General features: G+C 36.1%; 1 protein-coding gene across 2 annotated transcripts; it reads right to left on the bottom strand.

The window, feature by feature from the left end:
• Positions 1 to 407: 407 nt before the first annotated feature.
• On the bottom strand, positions 408 to 12076 carry LOC107079228 (uncharacterized). 2 transcript variants are annotated; one of them, XM_069197615.1, is made up of 6 exons: positions 11990 to 12076; positions 11212 to 11559; positions 10525 to 10869; positions 3525 to 3674; positions 3209 to 3255; positions 408 to 667 (listed from the first exon to the last, which is right to left on the bottom strand). In XM_069197615.1, exons 1-6 carry the CDS (start codon positions 12021 to 12023, stop codon positions 542 to 544), a joined length of 1050 nt encoding a protein of 349 aa, XP_069053716.1. In that variant the 5' UTR covers positions 12024 to 12076; the 3' UTR covers positions 408 to 541. The 2 variants fall into 2 exon arrangements, with proteins under 2 accessions (XP_069053716.1, XP_069053717.1); XM_069197616.1 differs by having other exon boundaries at positions 3540 to 3674.
• Between the last annotated feature and the right edge of the window lie 6983 nt (positions 12077 to 19059).

Here is a 19059-nt window from a genome sequence, read left to right as displayed (position 1 = left end):
GAAGCAGCTGGATACTTAGAACAAAGTGTGATAGCAGCCAACTCGTCAAGGGCACAGGAATTTTTAATAATGTTTATCTCTACTGCTTGAAGAAGGGAGTATGAGAAACTATTTGAATAACTGCTCTTCTTTGCTTAAAGCAGAAACCTATAAGGAATGGAAAATTACTGCTTTGCCTGTCCTTGGAGTGTTGCATCAGCTTAAAAAAAGATATAAAACAAGGGATCTCCCTGCTTGCTTTTGAATCAGCTTTCACTTCTCTGCACAGATGGGTGATGGCTTTTTTCCATATTGCAATATGAATAAAGACCTTACTGAGTAAACGAGAATACCTCTCCTTGCTCTTCTTCGAAAAATTCCATGACACCCATACAGTGAATTATTGAAAGAAAAACATACTGCAGTGATTATGCAATAACAGACAGATTTAATACTTCAGAGCTCATTCAGATCTCATTCAGAAAAAAAACATAGATGATACAAATAATTTCAGCATTTATAAAGTGACATTAGTGTAGCTCCTCTTTGTGTAAAATGGTGATCACCTCTTGCGTTGAAAAGTCAAATCACTGTAAACCACGCCTTCCACCTGATCCTTCCTCTTCCTCCCATCTCTGTTCTTGGAGGGAAGAATTTCCAATGCAGTATAGGTCGCTGTTGATACTTCCTGATATTGATTAAATGGAAAATAAAATTACTTGATCAATATATCTGTCCCAGATTGAGTAACTGTTTAAGTCTGTAAACCACATTCTCTGTTTCTAATGCAAAATAATATTTTAGGTCTACAGTTAAAAATTATATTATATACAGTGCCTTGCGAAAGTATTCGGCCCCCTTGAACTTTTCAACCTTTTGCCACATTTCAGGCTTCAAACATAAAGATATAAATTTTTTATTTTATGTGAAGAATCACCAACAAGTGGGACACAATTGTGAAGTGGAACGAAATCTATTGGATTTTTGAAACTTTTTTAACTAATAAAAAAATGAAAAGTGGGGCGTGCAAAATTATTCGGCCCCCTTGCGTTAATACTTTGTAGAGCCACCTTTTGCTGCGATTACAGCTGCAAGTCGCTTGGGGTATGTCTCTATCAGTTTTGCACATCGAGAGACTGAAATTCTTGCCCATTCTTCCTTGCAAAACAGCTCGAGCTCAGCGAGGTTGGATGGAGAGCGTTTGTGAACAGCAGTTTTCAGCTCTTTCCACAGATTCTCGATTGGATTCAGGTCTGGACTTTGACTTGGCCATTCAAACACCTGGATACGTTTATTTGTGAACCATTCCTTTGTAGATTTTGCTGTATGTTTGGGATCATTGTCTTGTTGGAAGATAAATCTCGGTCCCAGTTTCAGGTCTTTTGCAGACTCCAACAGGTTTTCATCCAGAATGGTCCTGTATTTGGCTGCATCCATCTTCCCCTCAATTTTAACCATCTTCCCTGTCCCTGCTGAAGAAAAGCAGGCCCAAACCATGATGCTGCCACCACCATGTTTGACAGTGGGGATGGTGTGTTGAGGGCGATGAGCTGTGTTGCTTTTATGCCAAACATATCGTTTTGCATTGTGGCCAAAAAGTTCGATTTTGGTTTCATCTGACCAGAGCACCTTCTTCCACATGTTTGGGGTGTCTCCCAGGTGGCTTGTGGCAAACTTTAGACGAGACTTTTTATGGATATCTTTGAGAAATGGCTTTCTTCTTGCCACTCTTCCATAAAGGCCAGATTTGTGCAGTGCAAGACTGATTGTTGTCCTATGGACAGACTCTCCCACCTCAGCTGTAGTTCTCTGCAGTTCATCCAGAGTGATCATGGGCCTCTTGGCTGCATCTCTGATCAGTCTTCTCCTTGTCTGAGCTGAAAGTTTAGAGGGACAGCCAGGTCTTGGTAGATTTGCAGTGGTCTGATACTCCTTCCATTTCAAGATGATCGCTTGCACAGTGCTCCTTGGGATGTTTGAAGCTTGGGAAATCTTTTTGTATCCAAATCCGGCTTTAAACTTCTCCACAACAGTATTACGGACCTGCCTGGTGTGTTCCTTGGTCTTCATGATGCTCTCTGCGCTTTCAACAGAACCTTGAGACTATCACAGAGCAGGTGCATTTATACAGAGACTTGATTACACACAGGTGGATTCTATTTATCACCATCAGTCATTTAGGACAACATTGGATCATTCAGAGATCCTCGCTGAACTTCTGGAGTGAGTTTGCTGCACTGAAAGTAAAGGGGCCGAATAATTTTGCACGCCCCACTTTTCATTTTTTTATTAGTTAAAAAAGTTTCAAAAATCCAATAGATTTCGTTCCACTTCACAATTGTGTCCCACTTGTTGGTGATTCTTCACATAAAATAAAAAATGTATATCTTTATGTTTGAAGCCTGAAATGTGGCAAAAGGTTGAAAAGTTCAAGGGGGCCGAATACTTTCGCAAGGCACTGTAATTATAATTATCATGTAGACTTTGTGCTGGTACTTCAAAGTTATCCTACATCACATTAACTATACCCTGCCATTAAGTATTTCTTTTACCTTTTTAGCTATGTACTGTATAGCTCACTTTAAATAGCAGCTATCCTATGTGACTAACTGACCAACAGTTTTTTTGTTTTCCAGCTGTTGAAAATGAAAATGATGGTTACAATATCAGTTACAATAATGTGATCTTTGCTGCAGCTCAACATATCAAAATACTGATGCAAATACGTTTTCCAAATATATTTAGCGATCATCTTGCATGTAAAACACTCAGAATGGATGTCCAATAGCTAAAAAACTACAGTAAAAATTCATAAAATATAGACAAATAGAGACAATAGAGACAAAACTGAGACAAATAACTATCAACTAACATGTCCTACTATTTTTGGATTTCTGGAGACATTAATTGGAGTTAAATTAAAGGTTTCTTTATATTTGTAATAAAATTATGAGATACAAGCATCATGAACTTTAAAATACTGGATCCTGTACTGGAGTAAAAACCTGTATGCATGCTAAAATTTTATTATAGTTGATTTCCAGAACAAGCTTAATAAAGTTCCATAGAAATTAAAAGACAATGTGAGTATATTTAAAAGTATTTTAAACTTTGTTCTTCCTAATTTTCAGAATCTTGGACATATTTAACTTGTCTGTCTTTAAATATTTAAAGGTTTATGCATGGAATAGTTTTGCTTATTTAAAGCTGGTCAAATGAATTAATTTACCTCATTGTGATTTCTGTGCTCTTCACCACCTTTCTTAGAGAGACGGCCTTGGAGAAGAGAGAATTGGTCTTGATTTAAAATTCTCAATGAAAACAAGGGAAGGAAGATCAATTAGACATCATCTTATTTTATAAAGTACTGTATATATCATACAGTGGATCTAGGAATAGATATACAGTACATGGAGATACTGACATCTGTTTCATGTGTGAAGAAAACATCTTTCTTGTGTTTTATTATTGAGAGATACATGTGCTGAATTGGTTCTAAACTGTTACTGAGGTCACAGGTTATTTGAATATAGAGGTGTTCATACCTGGCTGCATCTCACCTGCACACTGAAGGCACTTTGACATCTTTCTCCTCCTCCACACCAGGACAGTGATCAGAACCATCAGCAATACATCAATTGCAGCCAGAATCATGTTCATCAGGTCAAAATGGAGGAAATCATCTGATCCAGCAGCTTAAACAAATACCATGCAGATTTATTGACAATGCTCTTCTCTTTGTGGAACTTATGTAATATAAGATATACACAATGTAATATCTGTTTCTCCAAGTAAAAGTCTAAAGGAATAAAAAAGCATTCCACAACCCTCTATTGACTGGACCATATTGTTGATAAACCTTAGAAAAGTCACATTGCTTTTACTACTGTATACTGTATGTGTCAGAAAAAAACAAACAAACAATCAAAAGAGGTCACTGCTCTTGATTTAACTTCATTCTTGAGTTTTTGAATGTTAGATAAAATAACATGAGATAAAATGAGTGTCACATAACCTAAGGTTTGTAATTTTTTTAATAAGTATGTATTTTCTCATTCTTTGTTATGACTACAGACGCACCCATCTGGAATGTGCAAGTTGTCAGTAAGTATAAGCAAAAGGCACAGCTGTGTCACGGACTCCATAATTGTTCTATTTTTTAAAAAATCTGACGCAGGGCTGTTCTTCTTTGTAAAATGCCCAGGTATCACAGTGAATCCTTAAAGTAGCACAACTGCATGTTTTAAATGTTACAATTCAGAATTTCATTAAATATAATAATTACATTGTTGAGACAGAATGTTGCTACCACACCATCCTGTTGATTGAGACAGTACCATGATCCCACCACACCTTCAAATAAGATATGCAACAATACTGTATAACAATAAGATAATTCTCTTTTTTAATTATATACAGAATTATTTGTAATCATGGATAAATAATAATTAGGAAACAGATTTTAATTATAAAATTAAACATAGCTTTAAAACAATATAAAATATCAGATTTAAAAGCAAATAAACACATAAAAAGAATTATATAAATATACAGATGCAGCCATTCAAAGTGCGCAGTACAAACCCATACCATACGCAACTACCCACATCATATCGCGGTACGTGATTGGTTGGCCAAAATGACCGGCAGGGGGCACTCGTGGTGCATTGGTCAGTAGTGAAATGATTTAATCATTTAATCTCTTTACTGTGCATGTTTTAATCCACTTAGTATTGAATGTTTATATGAATAATTTAAAACTGCTACTGATATTATTACTGACAATAAATATTATAGACAATATATTGTCATTACAAACATGTATGTATGTCGGCCATACGACGTATGCGTTACTGAAGCTAAACGTTTAGTCACTAATGTAACCACTAAATAAAGACATAAATATAGAAATTCCTACATTACAAACTGTATATGGCTGGTATTGGTATTTTAAAGAAAAAATACACACCAGTATTCCACTTTCTCCCTAAACATTTTAAGCATCAAAGTCTTACATGTGGTTATTTTGGAAACATTTTTACGTGCTCCTTCTGACCATATGAAGTTTATATTAAGTTTAAGTGCCCATGGGCACTTTTCCTGTCCATGGGAGGAAGGGGGACTGTCTTTCATGAGAAAGGTTCGCCTATTCTACTCTGAGAATGTAGAGGGGGAGGAAAAATGCCTGCGGTAATTAAATAAGTATTAAAATTTGCACTGTGATAAATTGTTGCACTTCCATGTCTTGTAAAAACATTAATTTGCAAGACTGTGTTCAAACATATGTTACATTTGACTATCAAAAAACCAGGGTTTAGTTTTTCTGTCTCTCCCTACTTTATATAACCCTCTGCGATTCGCAGAATGGTTAAAAAAATGGGAACATGGCAGGCAGCAAGAGGGAACGGGGGAGTGGGTGGAACTGTTACCTGGTAAGGCTTTCTGTGTTTCCCTTACAAAAGTATTGTAGCGGCAATGCTTGTTAATAAGACAGAATTAAGTGTTGGTATGCTTTCCTAAATGAGGCCCCATCTCACCCTCCATCTCTGTGGTGCAGCCACAGAGAAAGTATTCATGCAGGCTGATTTAAGATGTTTTCTTTTGATAAGGGACAGCTCCCAGATGGGGATGCACTTAGCTAAGCCTGGCTATCATGATCAATGGTCATCGATTGGCGCCAATCTGTCTAGGGAGTGCCGAATGGACATCTGGACTGCATTCCTAAGTGTCAAGAGTAAGTGACTCATATCTCACCTTGACCAACCAATCAGGGACTGGCAGGGCGTGGTAATACCACGTGGGTCTCCAATGCCCGCCAAACTCTCAACCAATCAGCACACATCTGTGTCTTGGTCAAAAAGGGAGCGCAAGCTCAGATTGGGGTTCTCCTTGGCCATTTTCGTGCATCCTCAGAGACAATCATGTGACAACTGCTGTTGTCTGCAAAGGGACTTGGACTTTGTTCTAAGCGCGAGGCCGAGGATCCCGTACGTACTCAGAATTCTACCAACATGAATGCTCCGCTTGATCAACGGCAGCCTACAGTTGGACCCTCGTCGACAACCTGAATAGCTTATTCAGAAGCAGCGCTGGACCGGGAACGAACCAGCTTGTTCCCAGGCAATAGAGTGACTTGTGAGGACTCGCGGTCACACTCTGTGCATAGAGACTTTCTACTAGCCAGCTGGACTGCTGGTAGATCCCCTCGGAGCAACGACTGCCCTGCGCGCCGCAGTTAGATTCCTCCGCCCGTCCTACTCCGAGCTGCACCTTGACTGGTTGGCCGGTAGCCAGAGGACGCCGACACAATGCCCATTGGACAACCGCTGGAACAGAGGCTGCAACAGAGCCTGTCAGCTGGTTTGGTGTTCGTGCCGGGAAATTACAAATCCATACACAGTGGATAAGTAAACCCCATGTTCTACATTGCGTCTCGAGAATTCAATTGTACCTCAACACAAGTTGTTATCAATTTAATTCATGAGTAATGTATTTACTTCTGAGTTTAGAGTAACAGTGGGTAATAACACTGATTAGCGATTTGGTAACCGAACGATATATATTGACATATATTCTCTGTTGTGTATCTCTTTGTGTTTGCATCTCTTCGAGATTATATACCTTTTATATTGATAACCCTCACAGTAAGGTCTGATGCTCGTATCCAGGCAGACTAGTATATGTTTGGTGCACAGTTTATATTAATAAATGTATCTCGTGTATTGAATCCGTGTGTGTGCGTTGTTAGTTGTTCTGACGATTGATTTTCTAAAAGCCACAACGAACAACCTCGTGATTACTGCTACAATTAATAATTGTCTCAGTAAACCCATCAAACCTCTACAATATGGACATAAGAATATTCATGTGTGGCCAAAAAAAAGGCATAAAAATGACAGTGAAGGCTGTGAAAACATTTACAATGTACTTTGTACACACAGCAAGTGTTTTTGTAGCTCTAGGTTTTGTGAAAATGCTACAGACATGCCAAAATCATTTTTTTCAAGTTAACTTTACCCCAGTCTTCACAGACTTCCTTCTTTGATTCAACTGTGCTTCAGTAAATAATGTAGAGTTATCCCCTTCTGCAATGCTTCTAGTTTAGCAGGATTTGTGCAATAAGCACATTGTTTAATTGGGATGACATTACCCACGTCTACTGTATATCACTGTACGACACAGGTTTGAGTCGGAGTTGCTTATTAAACAGAGCACCTTCCAATACAATAATAACTACTGCATGATTTCTTTATCCATTTCAGTTAAATGAGGGAAATTAAATAAGTTAGAATCTCGGAGTGCCAATTGTAAAGATAACGCTTCTTCCCTCCTTTGCTTAACTTTAAATTATTTTTAGCTTAAGAATTTAGTGAAGAAATCCTTAATCACAATATCATCACTTAATTTATCCAGATACACAAATTCACGCCAGAGCCAACAACAAGCTATAATAGTGGAATTTTTTTGCTTTGAACTGTCTGGGTGCAGCTCGCTATATTGCAGTGCTCATTACCACTACAAGAATAATAGAAGTTTTTTTACAAATATCAAAATGTTTCCAAAACATCCACTTGTAATACTTTAGCTGCTTAGTTACACAATTCCATATTAATATAGCTTTCAAGTGATGTTAAATTTTACAACATTTATCTTTTTACAATAACAGCAAGTGGTGTTCTTACTACTGTACTGTATGTATTCTTGGGAAAGGATAAAACATTATAACTTTTTATGAAGTACCCTGTTGAGTGACACTGGGGGCTCAGGTTCAAGTCCCCAGTGGTGGGGGGCTGACCTGATGTGGCAGCGGCAAGGGCACATACCCACGTGAATCCAAGAGCGCTACATTAATAATGTTAGAACAAGTACATTAAAGCCAGAACCCATGTAAATTACCAAGTTAAAGACTTTGATGCATAAAATGTTTATGCATTATTAAAATATTCATGATGAAGGTGGAAGGTTGTGTACTTTTGTCCAACTGAGCAATCTTGCTTTTATAAAGTATACCAACTTTTTAATGTTTAATGATTAACATGCTGTAATACACAGTTTAAAATTAAAAGTCTAAAGAGTTCTTAATTGAATACAGATTGCCCGTCAGAAGTGATTGGGAAATCGAAACCGAGTGTATTCTGGTGACAGCTCAAATGCTATACATGAGAGGTTAAGCTTTATTAGCTCCACCTGGCGGTGATTCCGGATACTATTATCCTAGCTGTGCTATGATGCGGTATGACGCGATAAGACGTGTTGTGTTTTGACACGCCCACTGCGTTGTACCGCAGCGTACCTCGCTCCTTTTGAATGGCTGCATCTGTACTTAAATTGTTAATATTGCAATTCACCCTTATATTGTTGAGCTATTCACCACTCAGAACATTTTAATAATCACTTATAAAACATTGGTGTAAATAATTGTATCTATAGTAGAGGAAAGCAATCTGCAAGGAAAGCGATAATGCTTTAGTTAATTCACAGTGTGGATATCTGTGAATATCACTTCACTGCATTCTTTAAAGTGTGCGGAATCTCTGGAAATTTAGTTTTTTGTCAATGTGTTTGACTCACATGATGGGGCAAAGTCAAAAGACACGTATGTACAATATATTTGGAAATTGTGAGTATCATTTATTAATTTTACATTTCTAAAATGTTTTATTTTTATTTTTAAAGGGTCTATTTAACAGTTCTATTCAACAGGCACAGCATGTAGTTTTTGATTCCACAGGAGTTTTCAATTTAAAAATGATTCAAAAAAGAAAAATAATGTGAACCTTTAGATTCAATAAATGGTAGTATTTCTTTGAGAACAATGACCTCAACTATATGATTCCTGTAACTTTTTATCTCTGTCATTCATTGGCTTTTAGAAATTCCATCTCATTATTCGTTAAAACCGATTCAAGTGGATGTCATTTGAGGGTCTGTTTGTCTTTTTGCATAAACAACTTGCTTCAGGTTCTCCCATAACATTTCAATGGAATTTAAGCCCAAAGTTTGACTAGGCCAAAATATTAAATTTCTTCTTTAGCCATTCTATTGTAGATATGTTTATTTGTATAGAAGACTGCTACCGACTTTTGAAAATACAAACTTTTGGCTGAGCTTCTACTGAGGAATGGATGGAAGGACATTCTCCTCCAGAATTTGCTGATACAACACCAAATTCATGGTTCTGTCATTGATACCAAGATCTCTGGGTTCTGAAGCCAAAACCAAAATACTCCCATCACCATACCTGACTTTCACGATGAGAATCTTCTGTTGAGACAAATGTTTGTTTTTTTAACACAAAACATTCCTCATTGTGGCCAAAAAGTCAATTTTGACTTGTCTATCCATGGAACATTCACCCTACAGTGTTGTAGGTCATTCAATAGCAAACATGAGATGGGCAACAATGTCCTTTTAGAGACCAATGGTTTCTTTATAGCTGTTCTCCCATGAAAGTCATTCCTGTTCTATCTTTTCCTGAAGTTTCAGGAATATACACTGATTATAGCCACAGCAAGAGAAGTTTCAAATCCATGGATGTCAATTTGTGTTTTTTTCTGAATTCCTGGATGATTATCTGGGTTACTCTTGGATTGATCTTGCAAGTTCGATGTGTCCTGGATCAATTCCCCTGGGTCATGAATATTTTCTTATATATTCTATTATTTGTATATCGTATCTGTCAAACAGTGGATGGAAATGGTTTTATAACCTTTCCAGATTCCAGGCATAACCTACACTTTTTCTGAAGTCCTCTAATATCTTTTGATAGTGGTATGACATTGTAAGAGGGCAGCGGAACCTGGAGTGTTGTATAGGTGTTAAAATACTGGAGGGAAGTTAGAGACATAACTGATATATGCAGAAATACATTAGGAAATCTCATACTCATGAGGTAATTAGGGAACTGGCATCAGCTGTGTGAACCTTCTCCCTTTGTAAGGTTTAGCAAGCAAACTGTCTGGGTCGACTCATGGGAGTCGGACTCTTGCTGACAGGTTTTCAGGTTTACAGTGTTGTGTGTAAATCAGAGTAATGCTTGTATTGTATGTGACTCAGTTTTGTGAAATACAGTAAAAGAAACATTAAATAACTCAGATCTCATTTCATGTGTGTCATGCAAAAGGATAAGAAAAATCATAACAGTGATCAAATATATTTGTTTGCACTTGAAATAACTTAAATTGTGTAATGTGTTTTCTTTCAAGTATTCATTTTCATTACTAACACCATTCCTAAAACAGTTAATAGTTGTAACAAAAATATTACTATTGATATCTATTGTTTTCTGAGCTATGGAGCCATACCTTATATTTCCCCTTTGCATTAAGTCCCATATTTGCTGAGACTTTAAGATACCTAATTCTCACGAATACTGAGGTTTTACTTTAGTTGTTTGCATTAACAAAATAATTAATATTTTATTTATTTGTATTGAATATTATTTATAATTAAATAATAAAAATAATAATAATGTTTACCAATATTTATATATTTTTTAATTGAATCAGATTTTCTTTCTAATTAACATTTCACATTAAAGCTTACCTGTAATGTTGCCCTTGAACACGTCTCTAAAAAGAAGTCCAGAACACCCTGTAACTGCACACTGATGGGCTTCAGAATAAGAGTGTCTGTAGGTCTTTCCATGGAAGTTGTAGGCACATTTCTTTCCTGGAAGTTCCAGTTGGGAGCTGCTGCTGTTAGACAGAGTGCTGGTCAGTCTGTCGGTGTAAATGATTCCTGTAAGCAACTCTCCCATTTGATCCCCGACCCAATTAACAGTGGAGTTTCCCATATGGGTGATGCTGTACATTGTACACACTGTGGTGGAATGATCCTTATGCTGACCTGTCTCAAACACTTCAACCTTCTTCATCTCTCCTCTGAAATCTGCAGAAATAAATTCTGATTGAGTATTTAGCATCAAAAATAAATCCTGTTTCATTTGTTCTTTAACATTTTAGAATTATGTTTCTCTTTTAAAGGAAAAAGAATTAATTTAAAATCCTAAATTGAAACACTGATTGTAGTCATTGGTAAAGAAACTAAAACTATTTCTTATTACAATCAAGGCTTATTTTGAGACTAAAAACATTAGTATTTATATTCTATTACATTTAATTTACCTATTAAATCTATTATTATATTTAAATACGAAAGTCTATCTCTTTAATTTTTTTACAAAAATAAATATTTTACATTGTTTTCAAGTATTATACATTTTAGATTTACCTTTTGTTGTCAAAAAAATAGTATTTCTGAAGACAATTGTTTCAGATGAAGTTACTTCTGCACAGAAATAAGTGCCCAAATCAGATGGCCTGATATCTGAAATGTTCAAGCTGAATCTGTCTTTGTTTCTCTCTGTGATCAAATGTTGTTTAAGTGGGTCTACAGCACATGGAGATGAGGTTTCATAATGCAACAGCTCACACAGGACCTGAGGAGCCAGTCCAATGTCTTGCTTCAACCATAAGTTCCTTAAGCTGCTCTGGTCTATGTTGCAGTCAAGTGTAACCGAGTCTCCAAGTGACACCATCACTGAAAGTCCAGATTGCAGGAGCTGGAACAAAATGAAACCTGGACCACAGGTTGTTCACCATAAAAACAACAATTAAATTTCCTTTGGTATGCATAAAATTTTTTATTTTTCTTATGTTTTAATCTGGTAATGAAATATTTTAATATATTTTTACATAAATATCAAATAATGTCATTTTCTTTTTAGTTGCAAATTTTACTTTGGGATCTATATAGTACATGCTATTTTCCTTATTTATTTTCATATCCTAATAAAGTAGACACAAACAGTAAAAACACACTTGACTCTTTACAAAATACTGATTCTTTCATTTCCATACCTCCTTTAGCTAGTTTTATATTGTTTATATTTTTCATTAACTATGAAGTTAATTCTAAAAATAATATTTTGTAATAAAGTAGACATCAGTGCTCTCTATTTATTGTCTAGAAAAAAAGTTTCTTACAGCCAAAGAAGGTGCAAACTCACATGATTTGCAGAACAGAAGTGTGCTGTGCCTCATCACTGCTGTATAGTTTATACTGTATGTGATGCTAGTTGCTTTCTACAACTTGAAAGGTTCAATTAACAGAGAAGTCTGAAATAGGAACATGATAAACATCTTGTAGAGGTGGGCAGTCCATGGTATTGAGTCACGAGGAGTGATGATGTTTCAAAGACTGAGAAGATTATTTGACAGACAATTAAATTAGCAAAATTATGCTGATAGCATGAATCACTGGTATAGTGATGATGGTTTTCAAATTTGATAGTTATATAATTAAGAAGTGCACATTCATTGTGACTTTGAGATAATAGCAACAGGGAAAAACATGGATTGACTATAACTCGGTCTGTAGTCAAACTCATAATGTCTCATCTAACATATAATTATATACTTGAAAAAAAGTCAAAATTTAATTGCTATCATGATTATCAAATGTGGAATTTGTTTAATTTTTAAGGGTCATCATCAATGGTGGAACTGTAAGCAGTGCAACAAGTGTGACACTACCAAGGCCCCAACAGGGGCCTGTGAGCAGGCCCCCTTGCCTTCATGTATGGGATTAATTTATATTTATACCACTAATGCTAAAAGTATGTCCCTCTCTTTGGACATTCTAAGTATTTTCTCATATTTGCTTCAAGGTTTGTTTTGAAATAGAATCCATATAGGGCCAGGTTTAGATCAGAGATTGGATGTTTTGAGATTCAAGGGTTTTCTGTTTTAAAGGATATGCCAAAATGAGAGAAAACGTTCTTGGGATATTATTTTTTAACAGACTTCAGTTACCAACTAGTTTGGGATTTACTGGGATGAATATGTTGATATAGTTAAGAATTATTTGTGCCTACTTTCACTCAGCAAAGTGCTCCCTGTGGCCAAGTCCCAATATCGGAGTGGCTGAGGGAGAAACAGCTATGTGTACAAAGCCCAGCCTCTGAGCTCATCTTGCACTGATCACTCCTGTTTCAGTGGTTGTTAATTATTCTTGGAAGGGATTTTCCTGAGCCACATCTGAACAAATAAACATTGCGCTCTCCTGCACAAGTCTCAGTGTGTATTGTACACTGGAAAGAATCATCTCACATCTTGGCTGAGATGAGGTTACTTTATAACTTAAAGCCCCCATATAGAATGTAATGCATCATACCACAAAGAGCATGCCGTATTTCACATCAATAAATGTCCAACTCCATTTTTTTTAAATAAACTGATGCAGGACTTCACTACATTAAAAAACCGCCAGGTGCCACAGTGAGTGCTTAACGTACCATGTGTCTATACAGTACCCACTTTGCCCGGATGTCATTTTTTTTTGATAAACGAATGATAAACAACGTTTTTTTCAAACCGCTCCACAAATTTTCTCACATGCAAGTATTCTTTAATATCATCACAACAAAACCATAAAGTTTGTTTCCACAGATTTGACACTATTGTGCAATAAACCAATAAATTAATGAACTTGCAGAACCCCAATAAAAACATCCGGCCACCCGGCCAGCACAACATGTCAATATCATACATTTTTAGCAACAAAACCGCAAAAGCAAAAACCAGCAAAAATATATATATCCCATGATTTTACCTTATTCTGAAGCATGATATATGTCCAAAATAACCCAGACTAGCTCATCTCCAGACCTGGAGGCTATTGAACGTTATTGACTTTGTAGTAAATGTTTGAAGCAGGACCGCGAGAAATAAGGTGATCTGATTGGTAAAAAGTGCTGTCATTCATTGTATTTTCAGCCATTCAGAGCCCTTAGGGGGTAAGACTTCCTCTTGAAGCCTCAGGCTGCATTCTGCCTGCCTTTTAGCTGTCAATCATTGACTCAGTAGGGGTAATCAATCAGTTTTTTATCAGTGCTCCTTTTTTCACACCAGAAGGCAACTCTGAGGTTTTTTTTTCATTGCATAACAGCAAATAAAGGCTCTCTAGCAGTGTCTAAAGGTTTTTATAGCAATTGCAATAGTTTTTATTCTTATTATTCAATATTTTTATGATTTTTTAATTCCAGGTCCAGTCTTCACAAAACATGATGTATAATTTTTTCTAATTGATCAATTTGTCCCAACTGATAGAACTATTTTCTTTTCTCCGGCCATTGACAGTATTCTTGTTTTGCTAACCCATCCATGTTCATTCAACATTATTGTCAGTTATCAATATTATTTTAATATTTAACTTAAATATAAAATATACAAATAAAAAAGTACCCATTTTATTTTTATTTTACTATTAGAGAAAGAGTCCTTTTTGTTTAAAGTACTATAGCAGCAGCTATACAACCCAGAATCTTCTAGCTCGCAGGCACAAATGTTTAATTTTCCATTACAACAATCACTACAGCAAAATGTAGTTAAAACAAGTGCATTAAAATGTTTCCAAAATAACCGCAACAAGTTAGACTTCAATGCAGATACTTAGGAAGAAAGTGGAATACACTGCCACTAACAGCTATATTAATATTGTATATTTTATTTAAATTCAGAAATTAATATATTTAAATTCTCTATGAATTTTTATTTTTGGCTAAAATTTCCTTTTATTTACATGACTCAATATTAATATTCCATATTAAGTGGACATGAAGAAGTAGGACAAAAGATTAATCAAGCTAATGTTTTCACTAACATCAAAGGCACCACAAGTGGCAACTTTCAATCTTCTTTGGCCAGTGAAGATTCTTTGGGCAGTGTAATATGGTATGGCAAAGTCATTTCACTGTAGTAATGCTTTTTTGTGTGTAATCTGCTTGGTTGCATCTTTATATCCTCACTGACTAATCCTCATTTGAAGAATTAGGGACTCATTAATGATTAGAATTCTTCAACAATTGTGATCGTAAATATTTAGACACATGCTTGTATACAAAACTCCTGATCACTGACTCTAATTCTGCAAAAATGAATATTATTCAAATACACAGAACAATATACACTTGCTATATCCCTGTATATATAATGATATGTGCACATTGTGAGAAGAATTTATTTAATATTTCAGCTATAGGTGATGTGAGGTTTTAATTTACTATAACAATCACAAATTGTGAGCGCCATCAGGTTGCCCCCCCTACAAACAGCACAAACAATGAAACCCACCTCATTTGTTAGTGCTGCATTTGTACCGGTTTTTACCATTAAAAGTAACTTCCCAACTGCTTTTGTTCCTGAGATTTATCGCCTTCATTTTTGGATGATCACGTGACCATGTATGGCGACTTTGACCGTCAGTAACCCTGTCTGCTGAGTTCAAGCATTCTATGTTGGGTGAAAGAACAACAATGTCTGCAATTTTGTTTCTCTATTTGCCCAAGTGGGGGAAAATTAAATTTGTCACCAATATTATACCCTCATCAAAAAAGTTGCTAGTGTGGCCTTAAAAAGTGGACATTAGCAAGCAACTGCCTGCTCTTTCTAAGAGGCTTTAACTAGCCCGTCTTAATACTTCATACCTGTGACCTTTTAAAAAAAATCAGAAGAAGTCATCAGTTTCTCAATGTGTCCTTTTTAAATTAATATGCAATTCAAGGGCCTTTCAAAGATTTGACCCATCTTTCAAGCCACATATTTAAGAATTTAGGGATTAGCAACTTACTGTATTGCAAGATCATTGGTTTTAGATATTGTTTATGCTAAAAAATCATAAATGTGAAAAGGAACTATAATTTTCTAAAGGGGTTGACCCAGGTAGTTCATAACTCAACTGCAAAACAAAATTGGAAAATTAAGAGTCTCACTCATGCAGACCGTGGAATTACAAAGATCGATGTTAATAACTTCGGAGTCCTTTATGAGTTAAAATTTCTACAGATTTGGAGCTCAGATTTGTTCATGATCCTACTTTCAGCTGTTCTGTGCTGGGAGTTTCCTGGTTGCAGAGAGGAGAGAGAGAATTTTACCCAGTGTTGATTAATAATAATAATAAACATTATTTTATATAGGACCTTTAAAGGTGGCTTTTCAAAGTGCTTTACAGAATGATAACAACAACAATAAAAAATACACAAGATAAACACGATGAGAATATGTAGAGGAGACATTAGATGGTGGTACTAAATACAGTAGGAGCAGAGGGGTAAAGAATGGAACCAGTTAAGTAAAGGCTATTCTAAAGAAGAAGGTTTTGAGTCTGGATTTAGTGGAGTTTAGAGAAGCTGAGTCTGATATCCTTAAGGGGAGAGTTCCAGAGGTTAGGGGCATAACAGGAGTAGGTCCTATCACCCATAGAGTGTAGATGGGCTTGGGGGACAGTTAGGAGACCAGAATTAGAGGAGCGAAGGTTGTGAGATAGGGAGTAGGGCAATAATAGATCACGCAGGTACTGAGGTGCCAAGCCAAGTAGAGCCTTATAGGTAAACATGAGAATTTTGACATCAACATGAAACTTGACAGGAACCCAGTGCAAGGACTCCAGGATAGACGTAATGTGATCACTTGCACTAGATGTGGTCAGGATTCTGGCTGCCATATTTTGGACATACTGGAGTTTGTTCAATGTGGATTTAGATATTCTAGCAAGTAGAGCATTACAGTAGTCAATTCAGGAGAAGACAAATGTGTTGATCAGTCAGTGAAAACATAGGGTGTAGTCTAGTGATGTTTCTGAGGTGAAAGAAAGATGTTTTAACAATTTGCTGCGTATGTAGGTCGAATGTTAAGCCTGAATCAAATATAACCCCAAGCTCTTTCAATTTAGACTGAAGCTCAAGTACAGTACCATCCACATACAGGGTTACAGGATTGGCTTTACAAAGTTGATATGGGGTGCCAATAAGCATGACTTCAGTCTTGTAACAGTTAAGATAAAGGGAATTTTGAGTCATCCAAGTTTTTATGTCAGAGATGCAATTAAATAGAATAGAGACACATTCGTATCAGGTTTGGTATGGATGTATATTTGAGTATCATCAGCATAAAAATGATAGTTGAGGCCATGTGATCTTAAAAGCTGACCAAGTGGAAACATGTAAATGCTGAAAAGTAAGGGACCCAGTATCTAACCCTGAGGAACACCAGCCTTAACGAGACCAATTTCAGACTTAAATCTCCCAAGAGTGAGCATAGAGAGAGAGCCAGAATCAGAAGCTATTAGAAAATTGTTAGTAACTTTGACCAGGGCAGTTTCTGTGCTGTGAAGTTGATGGAAGCCATATTGGAGGGATTCAAAAAAGTTATTTACAATGAGAAGGTTATGTAATTAAAATGTGACAGCATATTCTAATCAAATGTGTCTTTTACCAGGGAGTAATTCTGTTTTAGTTGCAGCAGTTGCAGTGAGGTGTACCTTAGAAGCATGTTCGATGAATCCGCGACAATGCATCAAGACGTGGAGGAAATCCAGAATCAATGCAGTAGCAGGTGGTTAAAAGTCCTCAGCTGAACAATTTCAATAGGAAGTAGTCGGCAGTAGAAGCAGCAGTCACAATGCAAGTGGAAGTCACGTTTGTAAATTGCAATGTGAAGCAGATAAAACTAAATAATTAGAAACCAGGGCAGAAGAGAAAGAAAAAAATAATGAGAAGTAGATACAATTTTCTTTTTAATGAAAAAATGTAAATCTGGTGAGAGGAGCAGCAGCCTCTCAGCCGGAACCAGAGAGTAACATTGGTATTCAGGCTGCTCTGCCAAAGTTAACATGTCTGAACTTAGGTCTTGAAATAACAGTCAACGCAGTTTTCTGGGTCCCGGCTGCAAAGTAGACTAAGGGGAACTCGGTTCATACCAGGTATATCTTTGTTCAGAATTAGCATGGATATTCTACATATTGACAAAAAGAAAGACTCCAACTACCTAATTTCATTGATCCATCGAAGAAACAGTGGGTTTGCAAAGACAAGATTTCTTCTGCTTCAGAGAGAATATCTTGAACAGAATTCTGTACTTTCCTGACTCAATATTTTGGTTCCCAGCATCATGGAGAAAAGTTTAAGTCCTGACTTGGACTGTTTGCAGTGACATTGTTGGAAAGGTCAGATTACATGTTCAGTTGGAGAGATGAGGAGCCAGTAGGTTTAACCAGTGAAAATTAGTAATGTACAACATCACAAGTTGGTGATTGGCTGAGATGCTATTGAGTTTGATTCTGATGCCCACCTTGCTGATCATTCATTTATGGAGTTTCTTTGCAGCCTATGCATGTTTGCACAGCTACTTAATTGAAAGAAAAGATATGCTGCCTTCTAAATAAAGCAGACTACAATATAGACAGAAATTTCATCCTGCCTTCAAAGATAAATTTTTCAAGTTGTGACCCTGGAAATTAGCTCAATATGCTTGTAGACCTTGCCCTATGTGTTTACTTACTTGGATAAAAATTTGAGACAAATTGGACAAATATAAAAAAAGACTATACTAATTCCTTTTTCTCTTTTATCCATAGATATTTTTCCTTGCCTTTTTGTTTTTTTTCCTGGTTTTGGATTTTTTTACACCATTGGTCTGCCAGATTTTTCCTCTTTTATTTTTCAGTTGGGAGCCTCGCTTATTTTATAGACAGATCTTAACAATCTGTCTTATATTTTCTGATCCTGACATTCACTACTTCTATTTTAACACTTTTATCAGCATGCTGAGACCTGAGCTTGGGCATTAACAAAGCATCAGGCTACAGAACAGTTTACCGGTGGTAGCAGCATAACACTTTTTTTTAAATTAAAAAAATAAATTAAAACTTAAATTTTACTTGATATTTAGACACTTAATCAAGGTTCTGAGATGCATTACCAGTTTTTATGGCAATAATATTGTAGGTCAGCAGTTAGGTTTGTTTGTTTTTTCTGGAAGTTGCAAGTTGGCCCTCATTGTTGCGTTAAGGCCAAGCATTGAATATTTTACTTCACTAAGAGAACATAAACCTATTGTTTTCTAAATATAATTGTTCTCTCACAATCCTTTTCAAACCTTTATGAATTAATTACTATAAAAAGACTTAATATGACTAGCTCACAAGTTGTTACTGTATGTAACACTTGTTGAAAATATAACACTAACCTTTTTCATGTGCTAGTGTAATTCAACATATCAGAAATACTGCTTACACTTTTCT

Source organism: Lepisosteus oculatus, chromosome 13, assembly GCF_040954835.1.
Source record: "Lepisosteus oculatus isolate fLepOcu1 chromosome 13, fLepOcu1.hap2, whole genome shotgun sequence".
NCBI lineage: Eukaryota > Metazoa > Chordata > Actinopteri > Semionotiformes > Lepisosteidae > Lepisosteus > Lepisosteus oculatus.
This window is presented reverse-complemented; position numbering and strand designations above follow the sequence as displayed.

What these genes read in the sequence shown, in the direction of transcription:
- LOC107079228 (XM_069197615.1), bottom strand. Translation starts at nt 12,023, where the DNA reads ATGAGGCACAGCACACTTCTGTTCTGCAAATCAT. An exon ending in GTTCAAGGGCAACATTACAG is followed by an intron (nt 3,675 to 10,524) that starts GTAAGCTTTAAT and finishes TATTTGTTTAAG; the next exon opens with CTGCTGGATCAGATGATTTC. An exon ending in AGCACAGAAATCACAATGAG is followed by an intron (nt 668 to 3,208) that starts GTAAATTAATTC and finishes AATCAATATCAG; the next exon opens with GAAGTATCAACAGCGACCTA.